Consider the following 26,858-nt stretch of genomic DNA (forward strand, 5'->3'; position numbering starts at 1 on the left):
AGTCCACCTCTTGCTATGCTAGCACAGTAGCAGTACACATGGTACCAAGAGTTTATCTACTCTTGATGGTACATGTTACTACTTAGTACAAGTCGTTATAAGTCAGTGCGCACGTGACCTGAAAAAGTGGCCGAAAGTGCCCGAAACACGTGCAAGGCTAGGGACAGTCCCCTACAATCTTGGTACAGAGTCAGAGAGAAGATTTGAAAAACGATATCAGTTTGTTTGATAGAAAAGGTCACAACCTCTTTCTTTTCATCGAACAGCTAAGAATCGTATCTGTAGGCCCAGCATCTTTGATTTTGCGTGCGAAGAACCTTCCACCCACTTGGAACGATTCTGTGTCGGTCGATTCTCATCCTTGCTCTGACCGACGTAGTCTATGTAATATCGAGAAAATACATTCTGGTGACATAATTCAATAACTAGACTGTGAGAAGTAGCCATTAGCCCTGCCGTTGTTGAGAGGAGTCAGTAGAGCAGCTGCGTAAATACTGTTTCCTACGACGAACCGCTGCTCATCCCGGAGCTGTCTCTACTTGCTGTTGTGCAGCTTCGTTGAAGGCCTTGGACAGGGCCAGTGCCAGTGTAAACACAATGAGTGCATCAGGTACGGCATGAATGAATACCTACCTCGATTCCTAGCATCCCATATTGTTAGCTAGATATGGATGAACATTTTGAAAACACAATAGCTCGCACGTACATGTACACACACCATAAAATAAAACTAGTTGTACAGTGTACTGGTCAAGTATCCAGTATCTCCTCCATCCAGGCCTGGCCTCTTTCTGGTGCATGTACTGTATGTGCACTGACTGGATGTTGAAGAAAATACAAATTAAAAGCGATCAAGCGTTTTGGAGACAGCAGCTTTAATTCACCAACAAGAAGGACTAATTTCCGAGGCTTGTTTTGTGCCCTGCAACCGTCGTTTTACACTGTACTCATGCATGTCGACGAATAGGAAGTGCTCACAACGAAATTAGTCCTTGCTGCTGAATTAAACGATCCATGTAAATGCCAGTCACATGTGCACACTGACTTCTCCGCATCTGAAGAATAATGGTCATCTATTTCGGAAGTAAATTTCGTTTTTCTGGCTACCATCCAGAGGCCTGAAAGACAGGTTGAACTCTACCCCCCCCCCCCCCCAAAAAACAGACTGAAAAAGTGTGCGAGCTGAAAGCTAAAAGCCAGACTGTGCTGAATTTGACAATGGGCATGCCGGCTATTCTGATCTGATCTGATCTTTGCTGCTGTCGTCTGTGCAATGTGCACAGGAGTGGAAGCATCCAGCGGCGGTGACGTCGTCCTCACGTTCAAGGTGAAATGGCAAGGCAAGGAGTACACGGTTGAGCATCTGCACACCGGCTCGAGAGTGGGAGAACTGAAGGAGTGCCTGTCGGATCTCACCGGCGTGCAGCCACACCGTCAAAAGTTGATTGGCTTCAAGCACAGTAAGAGGAGGTGGTTCTGATGGTGGACTTCATCAGTTCATCATGTCTGTTTGATTTCCGTTAGACTTTGGTATTGCCGGCCAACTTCAAACACAGTAGGAAGAAGTGGTTGTCAGTCTGCTTTGGTTTTCTCTGACGTAGACTTAGCTGTTGGTGGCCGGCTATCAGTGTTGTTTGTCTACACACTGGTATGTTGCAGAGGGAGTACCATCCGACGACACTCTCTTTTCAGCCATCAAGCATCAGCCGGTCAACAAGCTGATGATGGTTGGCTCGCGAGAAGACGATATTGTGAGTTGCTGTTGTGTACACTAGCCATGTGTATGATCACTATGATGTGTTATGTGCCCCTGACTTTTTAGAAGTGTCTCCTTTCAAAGTGAGTCTAAAGTTTTGCTCCGCTTTGTTCCAAGTTGAATGCAGTCATAAACTTGTTTTGGTGACCTCCCGACGTGTGGTCTCTGAAGACAGGTTGTCTCTGAAGACAGGTAGTCTCTCACTGGCCTCTAAATCCAGGTTTTTTACTGGACATGTGCTTTGAAGTGCATGCATAATATATATGTCCGCTCGTATATCGATATAATTTGGGGTAGATATCCGGTATACTTACAAAATTTGATGTGTACCCATTGGTGCGTGTGAGGGGGGGGGGGGGGGGAGCATGTGTACATACATTGCATGTGCCGTCCTTGTTGTAATCAGGTCTTCAACTCTTTGTAATTATCATGTGAGATTGTTTGTCTATCATAGTACTGGTATGTGTTTCTGATGCCAGGGTTGTCATTTTGTGTTTGTGTTATACTGATAGGCTGCCGCAGCACCTACCCAGGAACAAGTTGAAGCCGCTAGTAGCTCGGCTGACGACGAGGACGTCTTTGACATTCCGGAGGATGAGATGGCTCCAGTACACAAGCAGTAAGACTGGTAGTTTGCACACCACACTCCACAGTTATTGCTTGCAATATCATACTTATATTCCAACATGAGTGCGGTCATGTCCTCTGCTGTGACTTCTACAGTACACTCGCTGCACAAACAGTACGGTACCAGAAACTTCTAGAGACATTTACAAAATGGTGTTCGCAACTTTGGCGATAGTGGAGGCAGTGTGTGTTGCTCCCTACCAAGCTGGAGAGTCTTCGAACATTCCCTTTACTAATGATTGTGCGAACATAGTCGTGAAGATTCAGAAGTACTGCTGCATGACAAGGTATGACAAGGTAGGCATTGTTTCATGGTCTTACTTGCATGTCCACTGCATTGCTTATGCCTCGCCATGTGTTTTTTTTTTTATCAGGACTGTAATCAGTGGTCTGATTGTACTGTGCTAGATTAGTGTTCTGTGTGTTCTATCCGCCATCTCTGTCTCTCGCGCAGGGCCATGTTTCTGGACAAGATCAGTCGGCGTGTAGAGCAATATGACATCAAGTTGGTCAACCCGCTGCGCGACGATCGCAAGCTTCTTGTCTTGGACATCGATTGCACTTTCTTTGGTATGTTTGTGTCGAATGATCATTCAGTAGCATGTACTTACCATATTTTCAGGGGTATTAGCCGCACTTTAAAACGCATAACAAGACTCTGAATATAATTCGTTTTGATGAAACGTGACCATGAAACTGTGCGTTGATTGCTGGACGTGTAATGACATTACAGTCCATTCGGGAAACAAGATATCCTAGCTTTTGGCCATAAATGGGTCAAATTTTGAGTTTTTCACAATTTTTTTCTGCAATCCCCATGGAATCCTCTTCCAGTTATGTTTCTGAAGTCTATTTATCTGAAAAGCAAGCCATAACAAAAATAGGATTTCGGCCAGGTTTTGTCTTGTAAGCACTGAATTGGGAAAGGCCATGAAAATCCAATCCGTTTCACTCCACTTGCATCACTGCATTGTCCGGTTCGAACCAGGGAGGTATTGTACTACTCCCTGGTTCGAACCCCAGTTGCAGTTGAGGTACCTTTTTTGGACCCTTTTTCTAACCTCAAATTTTGCAGTTCTGTGTACGATAAAACCAAGAGTATATATATGGGGGTTATATACTTTTGATAAAACCACAAAAATCGCCAAGCACAGGAGCTCGCCAGAGCCAGCCCTCATCTTTTTATGAATGGACTGTAGTGAAAATGCAGTCTGGCTTTGGCTTTGTTGTTGTTGTTGGCACCAGACCACAGATCCAAAGCAACCACCGCTCAAGAGCTTGCACGGCCGCACCTGCAGGAATTCTTGACCACGGTTTATCCTCTCTACAACATAGCAATATGGTGTAAGTCGTCTCTCTTTGTCATGCAAACGCACACACACACGCACACGGGCACACAATAGTAGCTTTACAGTTGTGAAGTACATGCGTATGAATGAGCTAGCGCTTTGCATGAAACACACAGCCTAGAATTCATACTTCCTCCGGAAACGAAATAAGAATGTTTCTCAAATGTAAAAAAATCTAGGTTTTACTGTCAATGATATCCGGTCTCATGAACAAGTTAGCACCCCCTGCACCCATGCACAGTCCAGTGTTGCATATCTGAGGCTACATGTACAGGTAAATAACAATTGGCGTTATTTGACACAGGGGACTAAGTTCCATTGAGCAGCGCACTGTACATGTGACTAGCATTACAATGGCCAGGCCAGTGAGACTGGTTTCTATGCTGGTCATTGTGTTCCACAAGAGAACACAATGACATTGTGATTACGCTTTCTGTAAGAATTGAATAGTCAGTGGACAAGTGTCCACAATATCCGAATTGGATTTCTTCTTGTGCTTTGGTTCTCCTTTGTACAACACAGCTGCAACTGGTATGAAATGGGTTCAAACAAAACTGCAGGTGAGCAATGGCTACGGCGCTCCACTGTACTACGTGTACTCCGGGGAGTCGTACCCGAATCCCTGATGTACACCGTGTTATCCATGAACAGAATGTGCACTCCCGTACCCGTCACCAATGTTCTGGGTGTCGGCGGCATGGCTTTCAAAGTTCTAACTGTTGTTATCCGCATTCATCACATTTATTCCATTGTACAACTATGCTGGTCGGTGCATCTACATGTACTCGGGGAAATAAGTCTGATCTGTTTTGGCGTTTGGTTTGATGCCACGTGCCATCAACCATCAAACCTTCTCTCATGGTCGTTTTGCTCAGATGATGGCTGCGGGTTGAAGTATGGGTTGTTTTTAAAATTTAGTTTTTCAAATGCAGTAAAGAGATCATGGGGCAAGGTGTTCTGGTTTCTGACTGACTGAATAAGTGCACCGGCACTGTGATTGTATTGTTCTCGGTGCTTTCTTTCTCGAATATGTCTTCACAACGCTGTGTAGGAATTGGGTATGCTATCCAACCCAGCCTACTCCATTTCATTCATGTTGGACGAACTGGCGATGATATCGGTGTACATTGAAGGCCAAGGCGGTCTGCTGAATGTGAGTTCAGGGTTGCTCGATTTGCTAATGGGCGATTCAGACTACGGCCAAAATCACGTCTGAACTTGAATTTCCATGGTGATGCAGCCGTGTTTCAAATAATTATGCACAATCGCTGATCAAACACGTCTGAGTCGTAGAAACGTGGTCACAGTTGGCCGTAGTCTGAATCGCCTATAATAAGCTACTCATCGGGTTCTGATGTTGACCTCAGGGTGTAACCATGGTTATGCATACTGAAGTACTTGCATTGCAATAGCAGTGCGATGTGTGAACACGAGTCAATACATGCCTTGCTCAACCAACACCACTGGACAGTCATTCTGGAAGAGTTTATTTGTAAAAAAAAAAAATGTAATCATCGTATCTGTTCCCAAGGGAACTCCCGACGGCCGCTAACACCCGGAAAATCCATTTAAACAGATGGAAAGGTACAACTGGCCTCAGCCAATAACAACAAGACAAAAACAGCAAGACATGCACGCGCGTATAGCTATTCAACATACACAACACACGCGTGCACATGCCTTTTGGTTGAAGGTTTACCATTTGCAATTTTTTTCCCATTTGCTTGGCCGATTTGAGAGTTCCCTTCTAATTTTTCCAGTTCAGCTATAGCCCAGGGGTTTTGTAAAATTTTTTTGGTGTTTACTGGGTGAGATTATGATGGTTTCATGCTGGATTTGTTTGCATTTGTCTTCTATTTCCAGACCAAGCCACTTGGTGTTATCTGGGGAAAGCTGAAGCAGTTCTCGCAGAAAAACACTGTTCTCGTGGATGACTTGCGGCGAAACTTTCTAATGAATCCCCGGAATGGAATAAAGGTGAGCGTGTATGGCAAGCACATGAAGATGGACAGCTGGAGTGAGAGTGTAGTGTATGCTTCTGCAGCTCTGGTGTTTGATAGTGGCCGCTGCATTCTCAAATCAAGGGTCTTTAGCGTGCGAGTGAGCTGCTCCGCAAGGTCACACTGGCCGAAAGAGTATTGCATAGCAGAGCTTTGAGCTTCGATATAACAGTTTATCGCCTTCTTAGTATTTGACCCCACTAATTTCCCTGATACCTAAGCGGTCAAATATATCGCGTATTTGACTGCTTAGTCAAATACACGATATATTTGACTACTTATATTTGACTCCTTAGAACTTCTTGGACTTAGAAATTTTCTCTCCAACTTAGAAAAAGAAATTTTTGAAGAAAGCAGAAATACACAAGATGGGATTTGAACCCACAACTTTGTGAATCTCAGTCACTCTTCCTTACCACCCAGCCACTGTGCTACCGATGCTGAACCTAGTTTAAAAAATGATCTTGACTTTCAATGCAGGACAATGCGGTATAGGCTATAGTATAATACTAGAATTACAATGATATGTCGTATATGAAGAGAAACTATTGTGTGGAGAACACGATAAATAGATTATAGACCTCATAGTTGGTCTATACAGGATATATAGACCTCGTAAAAGACCTCGGGGGACCTCGGTCTTTTACTCGGTCTATATATCCTGTATAGACCTCCTAACCGGTCTATAATCTATACTTACGTATACCAACCCGAAACCGGGTTTTCCTTTGCTCGAGATAGCAAAGAAAAGAGGTCCACTGTTATAACGTTAGTGATTTTTGTGTTACGAAGATACATCATACTTGTAGTGACCTGCTATCCACTTTCCTATGCAAGGCTAGACAGCAGCACCAGCTAATATATCATAGGTTATTATTTTGCCCTACACAAGTCTGCCCCTGCCCCTACCCCTACTGTATGTACATGGCCTGCACACTTCTCCGCAACATCTTTTTCCTGCGTGTTATTTGTTTGTTCCCCGTACAGATCAAGGCTTTCAAGCATGCCCATGTGAACAGAGCGACGGACAGGGAGCTGCTCAAGCTGACCAAGTATCTGGTGAGCCTTGCCTCTTGTGATGACCTATCCGCGATCAGTCACCGCCACTGGGACCGTGAATAGCCAATGTCGGCAGCAGCGGCTTGAGAAGTTGTAGTTCCTCTCACATGTTGTGAAACACTTGTGTTGCGTATGGTAAGCTCATATCTGATACATATACATAATACTATAACAATGAAGCAGCAAGCCTCACACTCACCCACTCACCAGGAAACATCACACGACAATGGACAGCACCGGCCATGAACAAACACGCAACGGAATTATCGCCACCTTGCACGAACACGTCTGTATCGGTTTTCATCAGTGTTTTTAAACGATTTTAACACGCTTTCATCAAATGCCACAGTCCCTCGAGACATGACGAAATCACACACAAAGCTGATCATTTCACCTTTGCTTCATGCAAGCAGTGAATATACATGTACTTCTTTTGAAGTATGTAACCAATGGCAACAGAATATGTCCAATTATAATGAGCTCATTCAAAATACTTCTGCATGTACATAAAGTTGCAAAGAAATGCCTGTGAATTCGATCTGCCATACGAGAATATCACATGAAACAGCAAATAAAAAGTCTCTAACATCGCTCAAACCGTTCTTGTTGAGCCAGCGGGGATGCAGCAGGCAATCTCAGGTTCATGTGTGGTCTTCAGCATAGGCACATGTGTGTCCTTCAGTACCATAGGCCCATGTGTGTCCTTCAGTACCATTCAGTCAGTGACACAGTATCAGCACTGGATCACGACAAACATAACCATTGAGTGAGCAGCTCCACTGCATTGGGCACTCGCTTACCGACGGCACATATGCCTGGTCATTCCAGTTGGCACGTCGGACTTCCGGAGTCCATAGATTTTGACAGAATCTCTTGAAAAAAAGTGCAAATAGTTTGCTCAAGAACAACTCCGACGATCAGTAGCCATCATTGCTGTAATCTATTTTATATGCTGGGTACTGCTCCTTTAGAAGTCGAACTGTTGCCGTGTGGTCTGCTCGTCCAAAGCCCACAGAATAGCCATATACTAAGATAGACTTGGCGGCTGGATCGTGCCTGATCCTGCCCCCTCCCAGGCATGATGCAGTGATGGTCCTGTCACGGCCGAATTCCCCATCAGTGACTTTGTCCAGAATATCGGCTGTAAGGAGAAGAAACAGAGGAAAAGAGGGCCAGAATCTCAGCACAGGCATCTCATACAAGTGAAATCCAACCACATTTCAACCGGAACAGTCACAGAACAGCAGTACTATGGACATTGAGATACTAGTATGCATTAGGCGCGGTGTTGTTTGTTCATGGGGTTGGATTTCACTGGCAACGTTCCTGTCACTGTACAGTATCACCGTGCACGCATCTGTGCTGCTCAATAAACCCTGCTACCTCGGCTTAGCCCAGTGCCTGGTGTCACGCAGCCACAGACCTCCATCACTGTAAGGGCCATGGGCGCACATCGCTGACTCAACCCACAAGCCCGGATTTAACAGTTGCGGTAGCGGTACCAACCGTAAAGAGCGGGCAATGCCCATATTGTAAATATAAAACAACAGACCAAATTCATCAGAACTAGTATCTGTGTGCAGTTCTTAGATCTAACAGATTATTAAAGTCAGATACCAGATTCTGTAGCAGATGTAGATTTAGGCGTGTGATTCTACTGTAGTATTGTGGCAAAAAAATGAACCCCGTGCATGAATACTGATACAGTGATAAGGACGGTATAACCTACTCAGCACACTTTGGAATAAGCTAGTTTACTGTCCTCTTTTCTCAGAATGATAAAAATAAACGCAACAGGCTGAGGCAGTAGATCTACCTATAAGGCTATTACACTTACCATGGTATTCACAAGTACCATCGCCCCGGATCACGACTTTCTTGGCGTCGCCCGACTGAAGGGAGATTTGAATGTATTTGAAAACGCCCTCCGGGTCAATTTTGACACTGGCAATAGCATCCATCCTCGGTAGAAGGGAGAGAAACCTTTTCTGAATCAGAAACCGAGTTGTCATTGAAAACAATATTCATTCAAGACAGGGAGTCGTAAAATATTTTACGACTCCCTGATTCAAGATAAGAATGACTGATATCCTGCATGCCTGCTGATGAGATTTTGAATATTTTTGCTCGGATGGAGTGTCATCGTGCATCATGCATGCATTGCATGGCGCGTGGCCCGTGCATAACCATGATAACGTCTTCGAGGATTTACACCCATGCAGTCACGCTTGTCTTGGAAAAAGATCACAAGACACAACACCGTTCTCTTTTTATGACAGAAGGGAGGTGAAGGGTCCAACTCACTCCTAAACTAAACTCTTCTCCTCTTCACGTTCTTTCAACTTCTTACCCCTGGCCTTGTTGGAGAGGTGATGACTACGTAGAGATATTTCAAGGATTGCCAATTTGCTGATTGGTTAGTGAATACTTTCCAGCCACGATGGCCTCGAGCAGGCGCTTGGATGTTCTGACGTCCCATTTGCGTAAGCCAACTACTGACTCTCTGGAGGTACAGGTCACCTCAGCATCTGGTGCTACCCTCCCTACCTCGTATTGCGCAGCCGATTCTGCACTAACAGCAGCCGAAATAGAGCATTACGCTCGGCATGGATTTGTCGTCAAGAGGGGCTTGGTTGATCGCCAATCCACACAGCAGTACAAGGAAAGGTTTCGCCAAATCTGCTCTGGCGAGGTCAAACTAGATCCATCTGCACTGATCATGAGGGATGTGAGCATTGCTCGCTCCGAGTACGTAGTGGACGAGAAAGCAATAACCAAGGTACAGAACTTCCAAGATGATGAGGTCTTGTTTGGCTACTGCAGCCACCCGGCCATTCTACCGTACGTACAGGCCATTGCCGGCAATGACCTCATGTCGATGCATACAATGCTGCTGAACAAACCACCCGACACGGGCAGTAAGAGCTCGCGCCATCCGCTTCACCAGGACCTGCACTACTTCCCGTTCAGGCCCGCCGATCGGATCGTGTGCGCGTGGACAGCGTTGCAGCATGTCGACCGCGAGAACGGTTGCCTTGTAGTACACCCTGGAAGCCATGCCACCAATCCACTACTGGCACACGGCTATCCGGAGTGGAAGGGCGGTGTCAACAAAATGTATCACGGTATACCTTTGGAGAGTATGCCACCGAAGTCCGAAATGGTACATTTGGAGATGGAAGAAGGTGATACAGTCTTCTTCCACCCTCTACTCATCCACGGCTCTGGAATGAATCGAACAGACGGCTTCCGCAAGGCAATCTCTTGTCACTACGCCTCCTCTCACTGCGTGATGGTCGATCTTGCGCCGACGCAGAAGATCATGGACGACGAGGTGCAGGAGATTGCTCGCATTCGCCTTGCCAAGATGGGAATGGCCAGCGCTAAGCTGACGACGCACGACGCTTGGCGGATTCGTGCTCGTTTGGTGTCTGGCGAACACGGCAGCCTGACTGCTTGAGCGCAGTGCTAGCAACCCAATACTAGTGGAACGTCCACCTTTTATAGGAAAGCTGGTTGAGCGAATTATCGGAAGTCGGTACCACTATCCCGTACATCCACCTTTTGTTTTGACGATGCGACGGTGTACCTATCAGCTAATGCAACCCTGGCCAGTGTTCGCCTGGACAAGCCGTATCTCCAGTCATAGCCCAGCAATTCCGTACCTGGCAATCATAATGCCAAATTTCTTGTAGTTGCCCATGCTCTCAACTTGTTTTTTTTCTAGAACGTTAGGTTTGCATGCAGCTTTGTCGTTTTTTTATTGTTAGTGTTTGCTTTTATAGCTCTTGATTGACAAATTCACTTCATTTTAAAAAGCTCTCAAATTACTAGTTGGCTAGTTGCACTATTATGGTAGCATATTTATTTACATTGAATCCTACAGCCATGCAGGCCTGTAGGCATGTTGGTTTGTTGCTAGCAGGCCACAGGATATGCATAGCGAGGCGTTCTTATTTTTATTACCAAATATTTTAGAAATACACCATACATGTCAAGCTGTGCGGTTAGGTTTGCCTTGCGAATATGCAATAAGATATTGATCTGTTCATCACCAAATACTAGTATTACTGATGATATAAAATGCTGCTGCTGTTGCCACTATTCGGGGGGGGGGGGGGGGCATTGAGGCATATACTGGTATGTATGATTTTAATGGGCACAAATATATGTAAACAAATATAAACATGATGTGCATGGCGTTGAATGGAAATTTGATAAATATTGATCACAACGACATCCACATATTTTTCATTCTGGCAGAGGCAAATCACACTAGTTTTGCACATGAACAATATCTATAATTATGGCAGCAAGCAAGCGCCGTACGTTGGCAAGACGCAGTGCATCATGGCATTGAGTTCTGAAAAGCAGTACAACGCATAATGTGTCAGTATGATCATGGCACGAATGCCGTCATGGCAGAGACTTTTATCAAGGAAAGCTAACAGACTCAATCAAGGGGTTAAGTTACATGTATGTGTCATCAATGTTAGATATTCACAGTCTGGTGATGCAGTCGGACAATGTTTTCAAACTTTGCTGCAAGACGGTTCACCACCGGAATTGTTGATGTTGAAGTCATCATGAAGTGCGCGGTCGCAAGGGTGTTATCGCCGCCTAGCCGTCTGAGTGAGCCTCTTGCCGGCTGTTGCTGGACTGCCACGGCCAGTCAGCGATACTCCCTCCTGAAAGCCATAGTGCACGCAAGTCGAAAAAGCGAGGAGAATGTCATGTGTGTGTGTGTTTGGGGAGGGGGGGGGGGGGGGGGCGATAACGACTGTTCAGGTCTGAGTTTGGACAACAATGGACCAAATCTTAAACATGTCTAGTGGGTCACATCTTTTAGGGTTACCTGCACGTGTGCGTTCCTCAAGTTGCCTGTGAATCCAAACCCTTATCTACTTGCGTAGATGAAGGGAGGGCAACATGGTCACGGGGGAGGGTATACATGTACTTTAAACACACAATTACCAGCACCACAAGTAGGTGTGTGCCCTTGAAGCTTGCGGGGCACACATCTAACAATATGCACATGCAGTGCAATGTACTGTAGCGGACATGAAGATCCAGTCGATTGACCGGGGCCGGCGCCCTCAGCGCGTACAGTGTGCATGTAACTCTTGATCAGATGCAATCAAATCAGCGCGCTGCTGCATGCAGCGCGTAAACATCCATTTGTGTACCGCTTATCCACGGCTGCATGGCCAGCGCCCTGAGGCCGCTAGACGTGCGACCGGATTTCCATGTCCACAACAGTACATCCTAAGAGATCAAGTGCAGACTCTGTAGCATTGTACTACGACTACTGTTGAGATAGACAGACTATCGCTCAATCATGGTACGTACATGCCTGTTGATTTGCATTATTTGACTAATTACTTTAAATCAAGATGAAGCTACAAAGTAACAATCTGACAAAATATCTCACCCCGTGCTCCGCCATGCGATCGTGTGCAGCGCTGGAGTCAGACGTTTCTGTTCGCCGTGATGCCTGTCCAAGCTCCACAGAACGGACGCGGTTAGCAAAGTTCAGCGAGCACAGCGTTTCACTGGAGTTCTTCTCGACGGGAGAGACTTGCACCATCATTAGTGTCTTGCTCTCACCACCTGCATGATGCAATGTATAAACAAAGCAAGATGTAAAGTTACCTTCCATCCAGGTGCATTCCTGGGGCTTACAGCACTATCACGTGTGTGTGTGTTCGTGTGTGTATGTGTGTGTGTGTATGTGTGTGTGCGCACGCACGTGCACATGTGTGTATGTGAGTTTGTATATGTGTGTGTGTGTGTGTGTATATATTTGTATGTGTGCGTGCACGCGCACATGTGTGTATGTGAGTTTGTGTGTGTGTGTGTGTGTGTGTGTGTATGTACACGCACACATGTGTGTATGTGTGTGTGTGTATGTGTGTGCGCGTGCGCGTGTGAGTGTGTGTGTTATGTGGTGTGTGTATGTGTTGGTGGAGAATCCTAGCTACTTCAAGTACACCACTCTGTAACAGTTAGTATTATGATGAGCATACCCAATGAGTCCTGCAGTAGATATGTTAGCTTTGAGTTGCGGTACGGGATGTGACCAGACTTCTGCTTCAGGGAGTGGATGACATCACCCAGCGCGGAGAGCGACTTGTTGATGTTCTGTGCCTCCTTCAGTCGCATTCCTTCCGACCCACTCTTGTTTATACGCTCACTGCCTGCCAAGTCGACAAGGTTGAGGCGACCTGCACAGGATCACAGGTGCGAGACACATGTCCGAAACGTACACATGTAGAATCTACAGTGAATTATGATCAACACAATCATACATTATGTGATTTTGGCTCGGATGCCCTTTTAACTTGTACACACTCCTCCCCATACTCTAGCTCATGGGAACATCATCACATCACAAGAGCAGTGGAGAAAGGCTTAGAGGAGACGATCCTTCTAAGCAGACTGGGCGATCAGTGGGCACACACACACACACACACACACACATACGCGCGCACGCGCGCGCACACACACACTGTTGCTAACTGTCACTCTGTTCAGCCAGTTCTTCACTTACCAACGGTCTTGATTCCCGTTGTGCGATTGGTGCCGACCACCCTGATGCTGAGCAGAGCGTGTGATCGGCTGCTGTGCTCGTTCATGTCCGTCACAGCAGTCGCTCTGTTCTCCTTTCCAAGAGCGAATACCTGCAACCCGCACAGTGAAGTCATGGGTTTGCAAGACATGATGAAACAGGGGCGTTGGAAGGTAGTTTAGTATGGTATGGTCAGCCATCTGAAGTACAATGTTACTTGTGGGGAAGGGATGGCTGAGCTGAAAATTTTGGGAATTTAGAGCCCAAATCAGGGCATTTTATTGATCCGCGGGGTACTTGGGGCAAATAGTGGTACGGTCAATACCGTAGTGACCGTACCGTGTGCGACGCCCCTGTGAAATCACAGCCCAGGCCAGCTGTCCCAATATAATTACAGTGGCAATGAATACCGTGCCACAAAAAGTGACTGACATCACAACTTTCATGCATGCAGTGCAAATGAAAATGAGGACTATCTTTCTGTTCAATCAATTCTTCAGCCTCCATGTTATACTACCGCTATCTGTTTGAATCTCTTCGAGTCTTTCGTTTCTCTCTCCCTCTTTCTTCCCTCACTTTTCTGTCGCGTGAAGTAGGCGCAGATGCCAAGAACATAGGTCAGCGTAGCCTGCAGCACCCCATCATGCCGTGCACCCCATTCAGTCGAAGTCTTTTCAGTCTGTTTTTTTTTCATTCCTCTTTCTTTCTTGTTCTAGGAATGAGTACAACCACTACAGCAATGCCTTTGAACGTCAATGGGGTATTACATCAATGGGGTATCACATCAATGGGGTATTACATCAATGGGGTATCACATCAATGGGGTATTACATCAATGGGGTATCACATCAATGGGGTATTACATCAATGGGGTATCACATCAATGGGGTATTACATCAATGGGGTATCACATCAATGGGGTATTACATCAATGGGGTATCACATCAATGGGGTATTACATCAATGGGGTATCACATCAATGGGGTATTACATCAATGGGGTATCACATCAATGGGGTATTACATCAATGGGGTATCACATCTATGGCATGTAAACACTGCAGTGTACATGCAGTTCGAACTGTCTTACCTCATGTACATCCTCCACAGTTTGTACTCGTATCCAGGTCAGGCCGGGCACGTAGTGGCCGTCGGCCGCGTTCCGACTCTGCTTGACCTCCTTGGCCTGGGTGGGAGCGTCGGACAGCAGGTCGCGGATCGTCTCGTTGTAGATCTCCATGACGCTGACCGTGATGGCATACTCCCAGTCCTTATGGCGCTCCTCGGCGACCGTAAACAGCTCTTGCAGTGCTCGCGGGTTGATGCCCGGATTCTCACCATAGCCCTGAAACACCATATTAACACATGGACCATGTCTGCAACTCAGAAGCTGCGACGGACTCGGCCATTTTGAAATTTTGAAACTGTCCACCTCTCCACACTGCGCTCTTGGCCCACATCCACGTTCTTGGATGGAATCTCCATATCCTCCAGACAGCTGTTTCGCTCATTGAGAGCTCCTCAGTGGAGTTAGATAACAGATGAATAACAGATAAATGACAATGTCTGTATGTCATTTATATCTACTGCATCCATTCCAGATGATACATGGATGCTAGCTAGTATCGGTATGTAAACATTGAATTCCATTTAATTTCTGTGAAACATTCCTCCATAGCATTTCTTAGTTTGAAGGAGTGAAGGGGGTTATTATCGTAAGCATTTCCACGTTGAAGTGTAACAGCAGGATGCTGGGCACACAGCAGCAAGGTTAGGGTTAAGTCTAAATAAAAATTACTATTAACCCCAAGACTCGAAAAAGGTACCTTCTCTTTGGGGCAATGATACTCTACCACTAACGCATGGCGTAGTGGTCATCCAAGCTGAAACCTTTCAACGTTTCGAACATTTCTGGCAAACCAATATTCAGAATTTGCAATTATTTTCTCTGTTGCAATACAAAGACCGCTTTAGGAGCTGCATCTGCGCCTTGACCCTTGAGGGTGGTGAAGATGCCACGGATGTGGAAAACTCAGCCTCTAGCTCTATCCGAGTCTCACGAAAATCGTGAATTTGTTGCGCAATACAACACAGTCCTCTTACCTCCATGGTGAATGTCTTTCCACTGCCCGTTTGACCATATGCAAATATGCAGACATTGTAACCATCCACACAGCTGATCAGCAGAGATCTGACCTCGCCGAACACCTACGATTCACAAAAGCAGTGAGTAGGAGAAAGCGGTGAGAACCAGGAGAAACATATGCAAGATCCTTCAAAACAGGATGAGGCATGTTCATAGACATGAAATTAGGTACCGGTACATGTATCAAAATTCCACCAAAAATGGGGTGAAGTATCTCTCCTCCTTCCCCCCTCCACCAGCATCACCACCATCACCAAGTCCCTGCCCAACAGTGAATGTATGTTTGAGGGGAATTTGGCAATCTTACTTGCATGAGTTGACTGCATACGGTGTATCTTGGCCCGCCTAATCAGATTTGCACCACAAATTCCACTTTAGTAAATAATAATTCGAGTAGGTATACTAGGACGTATGTGTTTCTGAGCACTGCAGGCAATGCATGTTCTGTTTGTGCCAGCAATTCAGAAGAATTCACCTTGTCACACGGTGGGTCCATAGTCATTAGGCATCACGCCTGTTTTGATTTCCACTATATAGGTGCCGCATCTAACGCCTGATCATGGGGTGGTGGCGTCCCACGGAAGCGGAAAGGTGGTTCTTGACCAGGGAGTTGTACGACTCCTTGTTCTTGACCTGCCCGGTACGCGAACCCGTCGATTTTTTTATATTTAATTTATTTTTATATAAAGTATACAACAACACAATGTACCTGTTCCTGAGTTGAGCCTGACTTGAAGACCTTGTCCAGCTCGAAGGTCTTTATGTTTCCTCGGTGCGCTACGGACAGAAGGCCGTCGTCGTCGTCATCGAATGTCACAACATGCTCTGCCTGCGCTCCGGTGCCATCCTCCCGGATAGTCGGCCGGACACGCGCGAACACCCGAATGTTGCCCTTGAGCTCCACGATCTCGTTGTGATACTTCTTGCGCAGCATCATCTCCTTCTTGTACTTTCTGACCAGTTCTTTGTTTGTTGTGTCGATTTCGGTAATGGCCGACGTGATCTGAATGCAACACACCACCAGTGCAGTACAGTCTGTTTGATCATTGGCACATGTGCTGCAGATGTGCAGTTCCTAGCTCTTTGAAAATGTTGGCCCTCTGCAGATCCATATTATCGTGGCAGATTTCGGCTAGCCTTTATAGAAATTGCGAATGCTTTGTTTTTGCCCTGTAGAGCAATGTGAGTCATCATGACTTCCTTGGCACTAGTTAGTGTAAAGACTGGTGTGTAGAACACAATTCTAAACGTTCCTGGACATTGATCATACGTCCATGAAGGCTACTTCAGTACTAGTACTAGCTATATGATTGCACAGACTATGGGCACAACTATTACTTCGCAATTTGGAGTGACACATCACGCAGCTCCATTGAAACAAAACAACTATTACAACAAATTTAATACATTCCACAATATCTTTTAAAGCATACAAGAAGGTTTTATGATTCTGCAGGCCCTAGACACAGCTATTACTAGGTTTCACACATCTGTATATCATACGCATGCGCACTGACCCGTTTTCTCATCTGTTTGATGCCCGGACCGACAGTCTGCTGCAGGGCAAGGACCTCTTTCTGTATGTCCTTGCGCGACGTCTTGACCTCGCTGAGCTCTCGTTGGATGGCGGAAACGATGCGCACCATGGCCCCCATCCGGTCCTGAACGCCGGCCATTTCCGCCCGTACTCGCCGCTCCACGTCCGCCACTGCTCTGGCCTGGTCTTCCCTGGCTTTATCCGCCGCTCGGCGTGCATCTTCTTTTTGCCGTTTGGCCTCGTCTTCCATTGATGACATCTAGTGTAATGCAATAAACAGATATTCATTGGTTCGCGGGAAAGATGCAAACGGGAAAAGTCTGAAGAAATATTTTGACTGTCACCACCAGGAATCGAACCAGGGACCTCCGCTTGAGGCCAGTGATGCTCTAACCACTGTGGTGTAGCTGTCATCCCAGCAGACACCCGTTCAACATTAAAAAAACAATAAAAGCACTTGACACAACAGCATTGCACTGGCATGTATTTCTGTTCTATACATTCTATTTTGGTGGTGTTGCTCTTCAGCAGTGTCATCAGTCTAAATCATGTTCTTTCACATGTGCGAACACCCGATGTGCTTTGTGACTGATATCGGCAGGACACAGAGCTGTAGTGCAAGATGTGTTAAGATCCGACCAGTCTTGTAGGCCATAACCACGTGCTGCTAGATCATTCCAGATTTCACTTCCCTACCTGCCGTTTGTACTTGGCAACTTCTCCCTGGGTGTCGGATAGCAACGCTACCGTCTTCTCGTGATCTGCCAGCTTCTTCTGCAGTTCTCGTCGGTCAGTCTGCAGTCCCTGTTCGCTGGCTTCCATCTCCGAGATGAGACCCTGCATCTGCGTGAACTCACCCTGCAATGTGGACAGCTGTGACAGAAACGTGCACGCACAGGCACCGCACAACCCCCCAAACACACACACACACACACACACACACGCGCGCACACACACACACACACACACACACACACACACACACACGCATGCAGGTGTACAGGTGTACGAGTACGTGCATGGGCACACGTGGTTATCAATGACAGCATGTCACGCTGTGTGACTGCAATTACACCAAATAGAGCGAATGATGCCATGGGGTGAGTAAGTGGATTTTCTGATGGGAGGTAAGTATTGATACCGTACTAAGTATTATTACTTACTAGTGAGTCGGCGGATTTCTAATGGGAGCTACCTATAAGCATGCAGCGCGAGTCACTACAATTATAGTGCAAGTGCAGTTCTGTGCCGCGATTCCTCGACTTCACCAAAGTGCCCCAAGTTCTCACCTGATGGTGTAATCGCATACTTAACCTGTATACACAGTTGTCTAAAGTCCTTACTGTGTAACCTGTATAGAGACTACTGGAGGAATTTCAAGGCGATAATATTGATGACATGAATCTGGTAGATCGATCAAACATGGCATGGATTTCACACTGTCAAAGCGCTAGAACACTTCAAAATACCAACCTATCAGTATTAGTGTTCTTTACTGATAGCTACCTACAAGGAGAGAGATAAGAAGCAGAAGGCTCCCTCATTTCCAACATACCTGCTCCTCTAGTAACTTCTTGTCCATTCTGGCCTTGTTGAGGTCTTGTTGGGTGCTTCCTTGTTGCTTGCCACGCTCCTGAGATTGAGCCTCAAGCTCAGTGCGTATGGCCTCCAGTTGACGAATTTTTTTCTGCAGATCATCTGCGTTTAGACAGAAAAAGCAAAAAATCATATCCAAGCCAGTTCAGTTCTATCAAATTCTCTCCGATATTAGCTAAATTTGCCTGGTTTGTTGTGAATTCGTATCCCAGTTCAAATTTTTAATGTTAAAGGTGGATAAAACAATGTCACTTTATATCTGAGTTTGTTAATCAATCTGATATGCTTGAGCCACCCACGTAGAACTGTGCCATGTTAGCATTACACCATATGACATGTACACAACGGTATTCACGTGGCAGTGTGCATGCGCTCTTACTGACGGCTCTCTTGCTCTCGTTACTCTCCTGCTGAGTGTCTTTAAGCTTGGCTTGCAGCTCCGCGCTGGCTGCAACTGCACCGTCTAGTTTACCTTGGAGTGCCTTCTCGTTGCTGCTGGCCTGAGTAGCGGAAAAAAATGCCCAATATACAGAGGGTTTGACCGGCCCCAGTCAATACACAAGGGATATGTGTCACATGACCAATCACCAATCAACACACGGAGGATGTGACCCCATTTCCAACAATCTGCATTGACTCATTACTTGGAGAGAAAGCGGACTGATCAGTAGCCGTTAAACACAACTACCATCAGTGAAATGCTAGTGACCGTGGACGGTGATGTATTGTCACTATTGTAGGTCGTTAGTCCAGAGTCCAGACTGATCATATATTATGCATGTTGCATTCCCTACTGACAAACAGCACGACAGCATCGTGCGGCTGCTATCGAGCTCTCTCACACTCTTGCTCAGTGCGTCGGAAGATCATATCTCGGGTGCCTAATTGTCATGTCACGCCACCTTGCTGAGCTTCTGTTGCACAATGTGCTCATTGTTTATTTTGTCAAGAGCATTGCATTTCTTCTTTGTTTGGTTTGGGGAACACAGCCCCATGCTGTGTACTTTGAAGTAATCAATAGTGAGTCCAGGACAAACGGTACAACTGGATGTGATCAGATGTAACGTCCTACCTGTGACTGCTGCCGTCTCTCGCTTGCGGCAAGCTGAGCCTGAAGGTCTCGGTTGGCCGCACGGAGTTCGTCGACTTCTTTTGCCGAGTGAGCGTCCTGCTTTGCTTGCTGCTTGCTCTGCTGGCTACTAGTAGTTGCTAGCTTGCTGCGAAGCTGGGAGACTTCAGCCTGGAGGTCCTTGACTTTGGCCGAATCCTCCGCAACGCTTGGTCCATTCCCAACACTCTGAGTATCAACATGACAAGGGTAAGCACATGGGATATTTCAGCACATTATCTGTTTGTTTGCTTGGTCATTGGAATAAGGAACCAACCAAGATCACTGGGCCTTACTGGGTGCCACTAATGAATTCAGTACAGCTGTCGGGTTACTATGATGAAGTTGTCAACAGATGTACATGAACTAGCTGTGTCAGGCCTATCGGTAACCGGATCTACAGGGAAACCATGCAGTTTCAAGAGAGCAAAAAGACTAGTCCCAGTCACCTTTCGCCTTTCCTCGCAGCCAAAAGTGAGTAAACAGCCTCCTACATTTTACCTCAGCAGGGGTGTCACTGAGAGCCCTTCTCTTTCCCGTTCAGGTCATGCATTTCCAATACGCAGAAAGAGTAGGCTGCAATGAAGTGTCCCCAGTACCTGTGGTGCCTGTTCGGGGGTACTTTCCAGGCGTAGCTTCAGTTTGTCGATACGGCCTTGGAGGTGCAGTCGCTCCTGCTGCATGTCTTGTTCAGCTTCCTGTTAAAAAAAATAGCATGAATGCAGACACAGGGCACGCCGGGACCATTGTACAGCGCTGCTCAATGAAAATCCAGTCACATTGCTCACGTTTGCGCCTTGCAGCATTTCGCAGCCCACTGTTCGCAAGTCTATGGCTGCGCTACGCCCGGCACGCACTTGAGTGGCGTGACTGGATTTCATTGAGTAGTACTGTCGCTACACGTGGCTGTATTCTACATTCAATGTCAGGATGAGTGGACATATGCTAGTATGCTACCATGCATGTATATATCATCAAGACTTTCATGAGCAAATCTCCTGTTTAAACTCAACCCTAGAACAACAAACAATTTAAAAAGGCCGTCACACAAGAAGCAGATATTCCTCTCATACTTGGTGACGTTCCCTACCAATAGCCAATCAATGATATGCCCTAACAAAGCATTTTTTTTGGCTTGGCTTAGTTCGGGACACATATAGAAATGATGCCAGGGCTATCGCTATTAGATCCCGAGGCTGGACATTTATTTGCAAGGTACTTGCCACTGTGTGTGACTCAGTGCAAGGTGTTCTTTCGATCAATTATGTCAAATGTTCAACTGTGCACCAGAATATTATTTCGGTGTGCAGAATGGCAACATAATTATATGGTCAAATTGAATCTCTGATTGAACCCCCATTGGTAGCTTGTACGTGTGAGTTCAACTTTAGTTGTTAGCAGGTCTGATCTCCTGGAGACGGCTTCACCAGTGAACAGTCCCAGTGGGCACAGTGGGCTTACTAACCTGTGTTTTCTGCTGCATATCCACATTGTCCGTGATCAGCGATGCCTTGTCCTTGTGCAGTGACGAGATCTGCTCCACCAGCCTCTGCAAGGTGACCGACGCTTCTTTCTTCTCCGCCGGTCCCCGCTTGTCGTGTTCGTTCACCATGTCCTCCAGGTTCTGCACTAGTTTCTGTTTGTCGACGAGGACCTGCTCATGGCCTCTCTTCAACATCTTGATGTGCGAGCGGTTGGCTTGCTTCATCTTCTCCATCTCCTGACGGAGAGTGTTCCTCTCGGATTCGTAGCGCTGAGTGCACGGCAGCGGATAGGTACACCAAGAACGTAGAAAGTAAATAAAATGAAGAAGGTCACATGCTACATGTATGTGATAATGCACAACTAACGTTACTTGGGCCCTCACACATGCACATACGTGTATGTGCATGTGCATGCACGAACACACACATGCACATACAATACAACACAAGTACAATAGTGCTCATGCGTAGATGATGGCAGATCCTGAAACTTGAAAGGACCAATAGTGTGTCAGTCATGGAGAATAGAACTTTAAATAGTGAGTAAGATCCTGATGACACACACACACACACACACACACACGCACACACACGCACACACACACACACCACACACACACACACACACACACACACACACACACACACACACACACACACACACACACACACACACACACACACACATGGATTCGCACTACTGGTACCCCTTCCCCCTACCACCCTGCATGGTGACAGCATACGGATTTCTCACCTTCATTCTCTGCATGATTTCCTGCCTCTTCTTTTCATGTCTCTTGAGCTCCTGCACTAGCCGATTTTCTGCACTCTCTGGACGAAAGGACATGGTGCAGAAAAAGCAAATCGAACAATTCTCAATTCTCCATGCATTCGTGAATAGTATGATCACATAAACAGCATGGTTAACTAACTACCTGAATTGTCTCCAGTACTTTGTGACTATCCCAGCATTAGGAAGTTGCTAAACCGTACCACGCATAGTGTCTCCAAATCTGTCTGTCTGTCTGACTGTCTGTCTGTTTGTCTGTTTGTTGTCTGTCTGCCTCGTTTACCATGAATTGACTCACTTTGGTTGGATTGGCGCGAGGAGCTTGATGACACACTCGATGGGTCGTCATCATCGTCGTCATCATCATCATCATCGTCCGCATTGCCTCCAGTCATAGTGTAGCTGATGCTGGTATCGGATGCACCTCCTGGGGCTGTGAGCATTGATATCACAGTGCCCAGGATCCACATCCACATGTACAGCAGCACAATAAGTACAGCCAGTATCGCCTATAGCGTTGGTGTTTGATTTTGAGCATTTTATCACTATAAGCGATATATTACTATGACCGATACTGCATGCAATGTATGCGAGTGGGGTGTCAAACGACTCAGCGCGCCGTGCACATACGCACTACATACATGTACATGATTGTACAATGTCATGTAGCTGGCTGTAGCTCCTGACACACAAAACCAGGATTTCCTCATGATGGAGGCATATTTTGGCAACTTGTACGACTCGTACAAGCAAAACTCACCAAACAACACTCACTGGACAAGTTCTTCATGAAGAAGTAGCACCCTGTTCTCCTCTGACATCGCTTGATTTTACATCAATCACTATAACCGATGCAAAAATAGTGCAATAAACGTCTTTTGAAATATGAAGTTGATCACTATAGGCGATATATTACTATAGACGATTATTACTATACGCGATAACTGTGTATACTTAGTTATGGCAAATGAAAATGAATTTGAGAAATTGATCACTATATCCGGTATATTACTATAGCCGCCAACCTTATAGGCGATACGGACTGTACATGCAAGCATGCTAGATGAGTTTGCACCTTGACATGCGCATGATGACATCATGAGTGCAATGATGTCATCATGCACCGCGCCGTAGTCGGTCAAAGTCAGTATCCCGGCAAAGGCCAACTTTCATCAATTTATGTTACTATACATGTAGTTCTTGACCTGCCCGGTACGCGAACCCGCCGAATTTATTATATTTTATATTTTTTATTAGGGGTGAAACAATTATACCGAGTACTCGAGTACTCACTCGGTTTTTTCAAAAATAATCGTACTCGCAATAAATCAGAGTACTCGTTCATACATGGTACATGCATTTACTACAGAAATCTGCAGTTTCAGGGCAGCAGTCGGCAGATGGTGATGTGCAGACTGTGTGGTGAACATTTGTTTACGAGTAGAGAGAGCCCAAATGACCCACCAACCAATATACCCGAGAACAATGACTGCTACTCGGTTCAATCAGGTTTGTATCATGTTATTTTAAAGCCATTGGTGTGCAATTTTTAGGAGATGAAAAACACTCGAATACTCGAATATTCGATCGGAGAAAATCAGAGTACTCGAACTCGGGATCTCAGTGCCAACTTTCACCCCTATTTTTTATACATGTACATAATTGTTGAAATACACTTCAAGCATGCACTCTTCTCCTTGTTAGACGTGGTTGGCTATAAAAACCCTGCAAGCGCCACGTAAAGTGATTATTGGCTACCCCAGCCATGTATTGTTTGGAAGAAAACTAAAACTAAACGTACAAGTCAAATACCGCAAAGCGTGTTTAGCAATTGAGCAAGAATTTTTTGATCTCTGAGAGGTTTCCATTTCCACTCAATCAATAAAGAGCATGATACCGGTTTACCATGGGAGCATAGCACTGTATGTGATTGAGTGCTCTGCCAAGCTTACGATACCGAGGGTCACTGTGTGTGGTGACTCGCGTACCGTGCAGAAAGAAAATAAACTCCCTCCCTGGCCGCAACTTCGTTGAGGTCTGGTTGGCCATAGTAGCCATCATTGTTGATGTCAAACACCATACATGTACTTACCAAGGTTTATACAAGTAAACTTTTAAAAACTTGTTCTATCACAATATCGAAAGAAAGGTGTCAGCACCGACGCAATCCACACAGTCAAGTATAAAAGCCATTTTATTAACCGAACGTTTTCATTCCTTTCTCATTATGGGTAAATACAGGGAATAATGGAAAAATGTCTATCACAATAATCCATTGTTTGCTGTAGTGCAATGCCTACCTGTTAGTCCTAGCTCATCGAGCATGTCCTCCGCTCTAGACTCTCTGCCACCAGCCATACCAGCCTTCCCAAGCTCGGGCTTGTACACCTTCGGCGTCTTGAAGCCTCCATTGATGCCGCGCTATAGCCAACAGTTATACACACATATACACAAAGGGCAGAACAACAGAGACCAAAAATCTTTCTCGTAACTCAGAGTTTCGTGTTCAAAAACACTCATCAGACAATAAAAACATAATGATGCTATTCACTAGTTATATAGGGTAATTGACACTAATTGTAATGTAGGCTAAGGCAGTGCCGCAACCACGAAGCTTGAGGAGATAACATCAGCACTGGAATACACTGTGCGAAGTACAAGTGCCATGGCTGAGGTATAATCAAGATAGGAGATACATGTAGAACCGACGCAGGAATTAAAGGGGAAGTTAAGGCAAAAATTAAAATTTCACCAGTTGTAGTCTTCGGGGTGCTGAGTCGAATGGTCTTGGTCCGAGAAAGCTGAGACGCTCCCTTCCTACTTGAATCCCAATCGAACTCGCGCACTTCCACCGAAACTGGGTGACTGCGCCCTACTAGATGGGGATTTATATGCAAAATGTTACTAAAAGCGCCATTTCGTTCTTATAAAAGCACGGATGACCGCGATTGGCCCATATGTTGTAGTCTTTTGGACGCTGAGTCGACTGGTTTTGGTCCGAAAAGGCTGCGATGCAGCGTTCCTCCTTTATTCCCAATCGAACATGGTTGAACAAGCAGTCACGTGCTCCTGCGTACACCAGTCAGCTGGTCACCGTGCCTGCAGGGTACAACTTACTAGCCTTTTTGACCTTTTTTGGGTGCAGTCCTGTCACTCGAGTTGAACTCAAGTTGAACCTTGGTGTGAAAGTTGTCGCCTGCTGGCGTAGTGACCAGGTGATTTGGGCACCCAGGAGCACGTGACCACTTGTTCAACCATGTTCGATTGGGAATAAAGGAGGAACGCTGCATCGCAGCCTTTTCGGACCAAAACCAGTCGACTCAGCGTCCAAAAGACTACAACATATGGGCCAATCGCGGTCATCCGTGCTTTTATAAGAACGAAATGGCGCTTTTAGTGACATTTTGCATACAAATCCCCATCTAGTAGGGCGCAGTCACCCAGTTTCGGTGGAAGTGCGCGAGTTCGATTGGGATTCAAGTAGGAAGGGAGCGTCTCAGCTTTCTCGGACCAAGACCATTCGACTCAGCACCCCGAAGACTACAACTGGTGAAATTTTAATTTTTGCCTTAACTTCCCCTTTAAGTAGGTTTCAGTGGGAGTTGTGTCACGCCAAAGGGTTGGGTAATATGTATATATATACACACGTGAGTGCGTGCATGCACGCAAGCATGGATGATTGGGTCATCCGTTGAAATCCGTCCGGCCAGAACAGAAATTGACCATAGTGAATCGATGCACACACGTGTGCTACAGAGCACTGTACAGTGCTGGCCAGTAGAATCCGACACCTTCATGGCTCGAGAACTGTTCCACGGTTTGGCCACATCATCTAACGACTAACGTGTACTCTAATGAAAGTCCTAATTCGAGCTACATCACCAGTCAGTCAATCAGTCAGTCAATCAGTCAGTGAGACCATCAACGGCTGCAGTTTGGGTGTAGCCCTCCTACCATGTGTAATTTTACACAGCCTGCGGGAACGTTCTGAGCTCAACTGAACACCTTGGCTTCAGCCACGTCTGATGATGATGATGATGGCTGGTTTATTTCGCATATCCAAACGGAGGTTTCTTCCCCATAACAAGGCAGCGAAGAGATAAGGAATACGAGAGGGAAGAGATGCATGTGAAATGTGTGTGTGTCTAGATTCTAGTATTCTGTCGTGGGCTCACCTCGTCTGCCATACTGGCTAGCAATCAAGGGGAACAGTGGAAGCTTGATCCGTGCCACTGCGTACCAATCCCCAGCTTTTCTCGGAGCACAAGACAAGTGCGACCGTTCTGCTTCAAGTTAGTTTCCTATGCTGCGGGATGTGCTGTATTGTTGTCCACTATTACGTGTGCGGACCAGTGGCACTGGCAGGAATGTTTGTTTCTCAGACTACAATAAGTAAGTTACTACTACTAGTAGTTACCTAGCGAAGGCAGAGCATAGATGTACGCTAGGTGAAACATCGAACACAACAAGCACTCAACAGAGATCACTGGTACACCCCGAACGCTCAAATCGGGGTTTTTTCATTGCACTGCTCCTCCACAGCTCTCGCTCTGTTGTCTGTTTATTCTCTTGCCTGCCCACGATCGACTCCGCTGTCACTTGCCTTGCAGTGAACTAAAATTTGAAAATGACACCCGGTCATCCGATGGCATATGCATGGTTGCGTGACCTGGTGACGACCCTTTCCTCCACGGGTCCACTCCAGTCTGGTTCGGGAAGATGTGTTTTAGGAGTCGTAAAATGCGACTCCCTGTTTGACCGGGAAGCGGTTGGGAGTTGTCCCGGGAAACGCTTCGCTCATTTATTTTAACGGAAAGTCATGAATACTCATGATTATGC

General features: G+C 46.1%; 4 protein-coding genes across 4 annotated transcripts; 2 read left to right on the forward strand and 2 right to left on the reverse strand.

Annotated features, from left to right (window-relative positions):
• Nucleotides 1–206: 206 nt before the first annotated feature.
• Nucleotides 207–7,382, forward strand: LOC135816025 (ubiquitin-like domain-containing CTD phosphatase 1). The gene is made up of 10 exons (XM_065329381.1): nucleotides 207–610; nucleotides 1,284–1,460; nucleotides 1,660–1,751; nucleotides 2,269–2,375; nucleotides 2,838–2,953; nucleotides 3,629–3,727; nucleotides 4,255–4,292; nucleotides 4,784–4,885; nucleotides 5,596–5,709; nucleotides 6,720–7,382. Exons 1-10 carry the CDS (start codon nucleotides 598–600, stop codon nucleotides 6,852–6,854), a joined length of 993 nt encoding a protein of 330 aa, XP_065185453.1. The 5' UTR covers nucleotides 207–597; the 3' UTR covers nucleotides 6,855–7,382.
• On the reverse strand, nucleotides 7,192–8,819 carry LOC135816026 (sex-regulated protein janus-A-like). The gene is made up of 2 exons (XM_065329382.1): nucleotides 8,629–8,819; nucleotides 7,192–7,932 (listed from the first exon to the last, which is right to left on the reverse strand). The coding sequence occupies exons 1-2, from the start codon at nucleotides 8,801–8,803 to the stop codon at nucleotides 7,709–7,711; spliced, it is 399 nt and encodes a 132-aa protein (XP_065185454.1). The 5' UTR covers nucleotides 8,804–8,819; the 3' UTR covers nucleotides 7,192–7,708.
• A 227-nt stretch (nucleotides 8,820–9,046) lies between these two features.
• LOC135816028 (phytanoyl-CoA dioxygenase, peroxisomal-like) lies at nucleotides 9,047–10,878 on the forward strand. The gene has a single exon (XM_065329384.1). It carries the CDS (start codon nucleotides 9,232–9,234, stop codon nucleotides 10,249–10,251), a length of 1,020 nt encoding a protein of 339 aa, XP_065185456.1. The 5' UTR covers nucleotides 9,047–9,231; the 3' UTR covers nucleotides 10,252–10,878.
• On the reverse strand, nucleotides 10,580–26,671 carry LOC135816027 (kinesin-like protein KIFC3). Its single transcript, XM_065329383.1, has 18 exons — nucleotides 26,195–26,671; nucleotides 24,320–24,440; nucleotides 22,318–22,452; nucleotides 21,984–22,060; nucleotides 21,211–21,498; nucleotides 20,345–20,443; nucleotides 19,710–19,934; nucleotides 19,017–19,137; nucleotides 18,597–18,739; nucleotides 17,738–17,914; nucleotides 17,022–17,300; nucleotides 16,214–16,507; nucleotides 15,462–15,566; nucleotides 14,449–14,703; nucleotides 13,342–13,471; nucleotides 12,818–13,015; nucleotides 12,223–12,401; nucleotides 10,580–11,479 (listed from the first exon to the last, which is right to left on the reverse strand). Exons 1-18 carry the CDS (start codon nucleotides 26,204–26,206, stop codon nucleotides 11,402–11,404), a joined length of 2,916 nt encoding a protein of 971 aa, XP_065185455.1. The 5' UTR covers nucleotides 26,207–26,671; the 3' UTR covers nucleotides 10,580–11,401.
• Nucleotides 26,672–26,858: the final 187 nt, after the last annotated feature.

Source organism: Sycon ciliatum, chromosome 4, assembly GCF_964019385.1.
Source record: "Sycon ciliatum chromosome 4, ocSycCili1.1, whole genome shotgun sequence".
Taxonomy (NCBI): domain Eukaryota; kingdom Metazoa; phylum Porifera; class Calcarea; order Leucosolenida; family Sycettidae; genus Sycon; species Sycon ciliatum.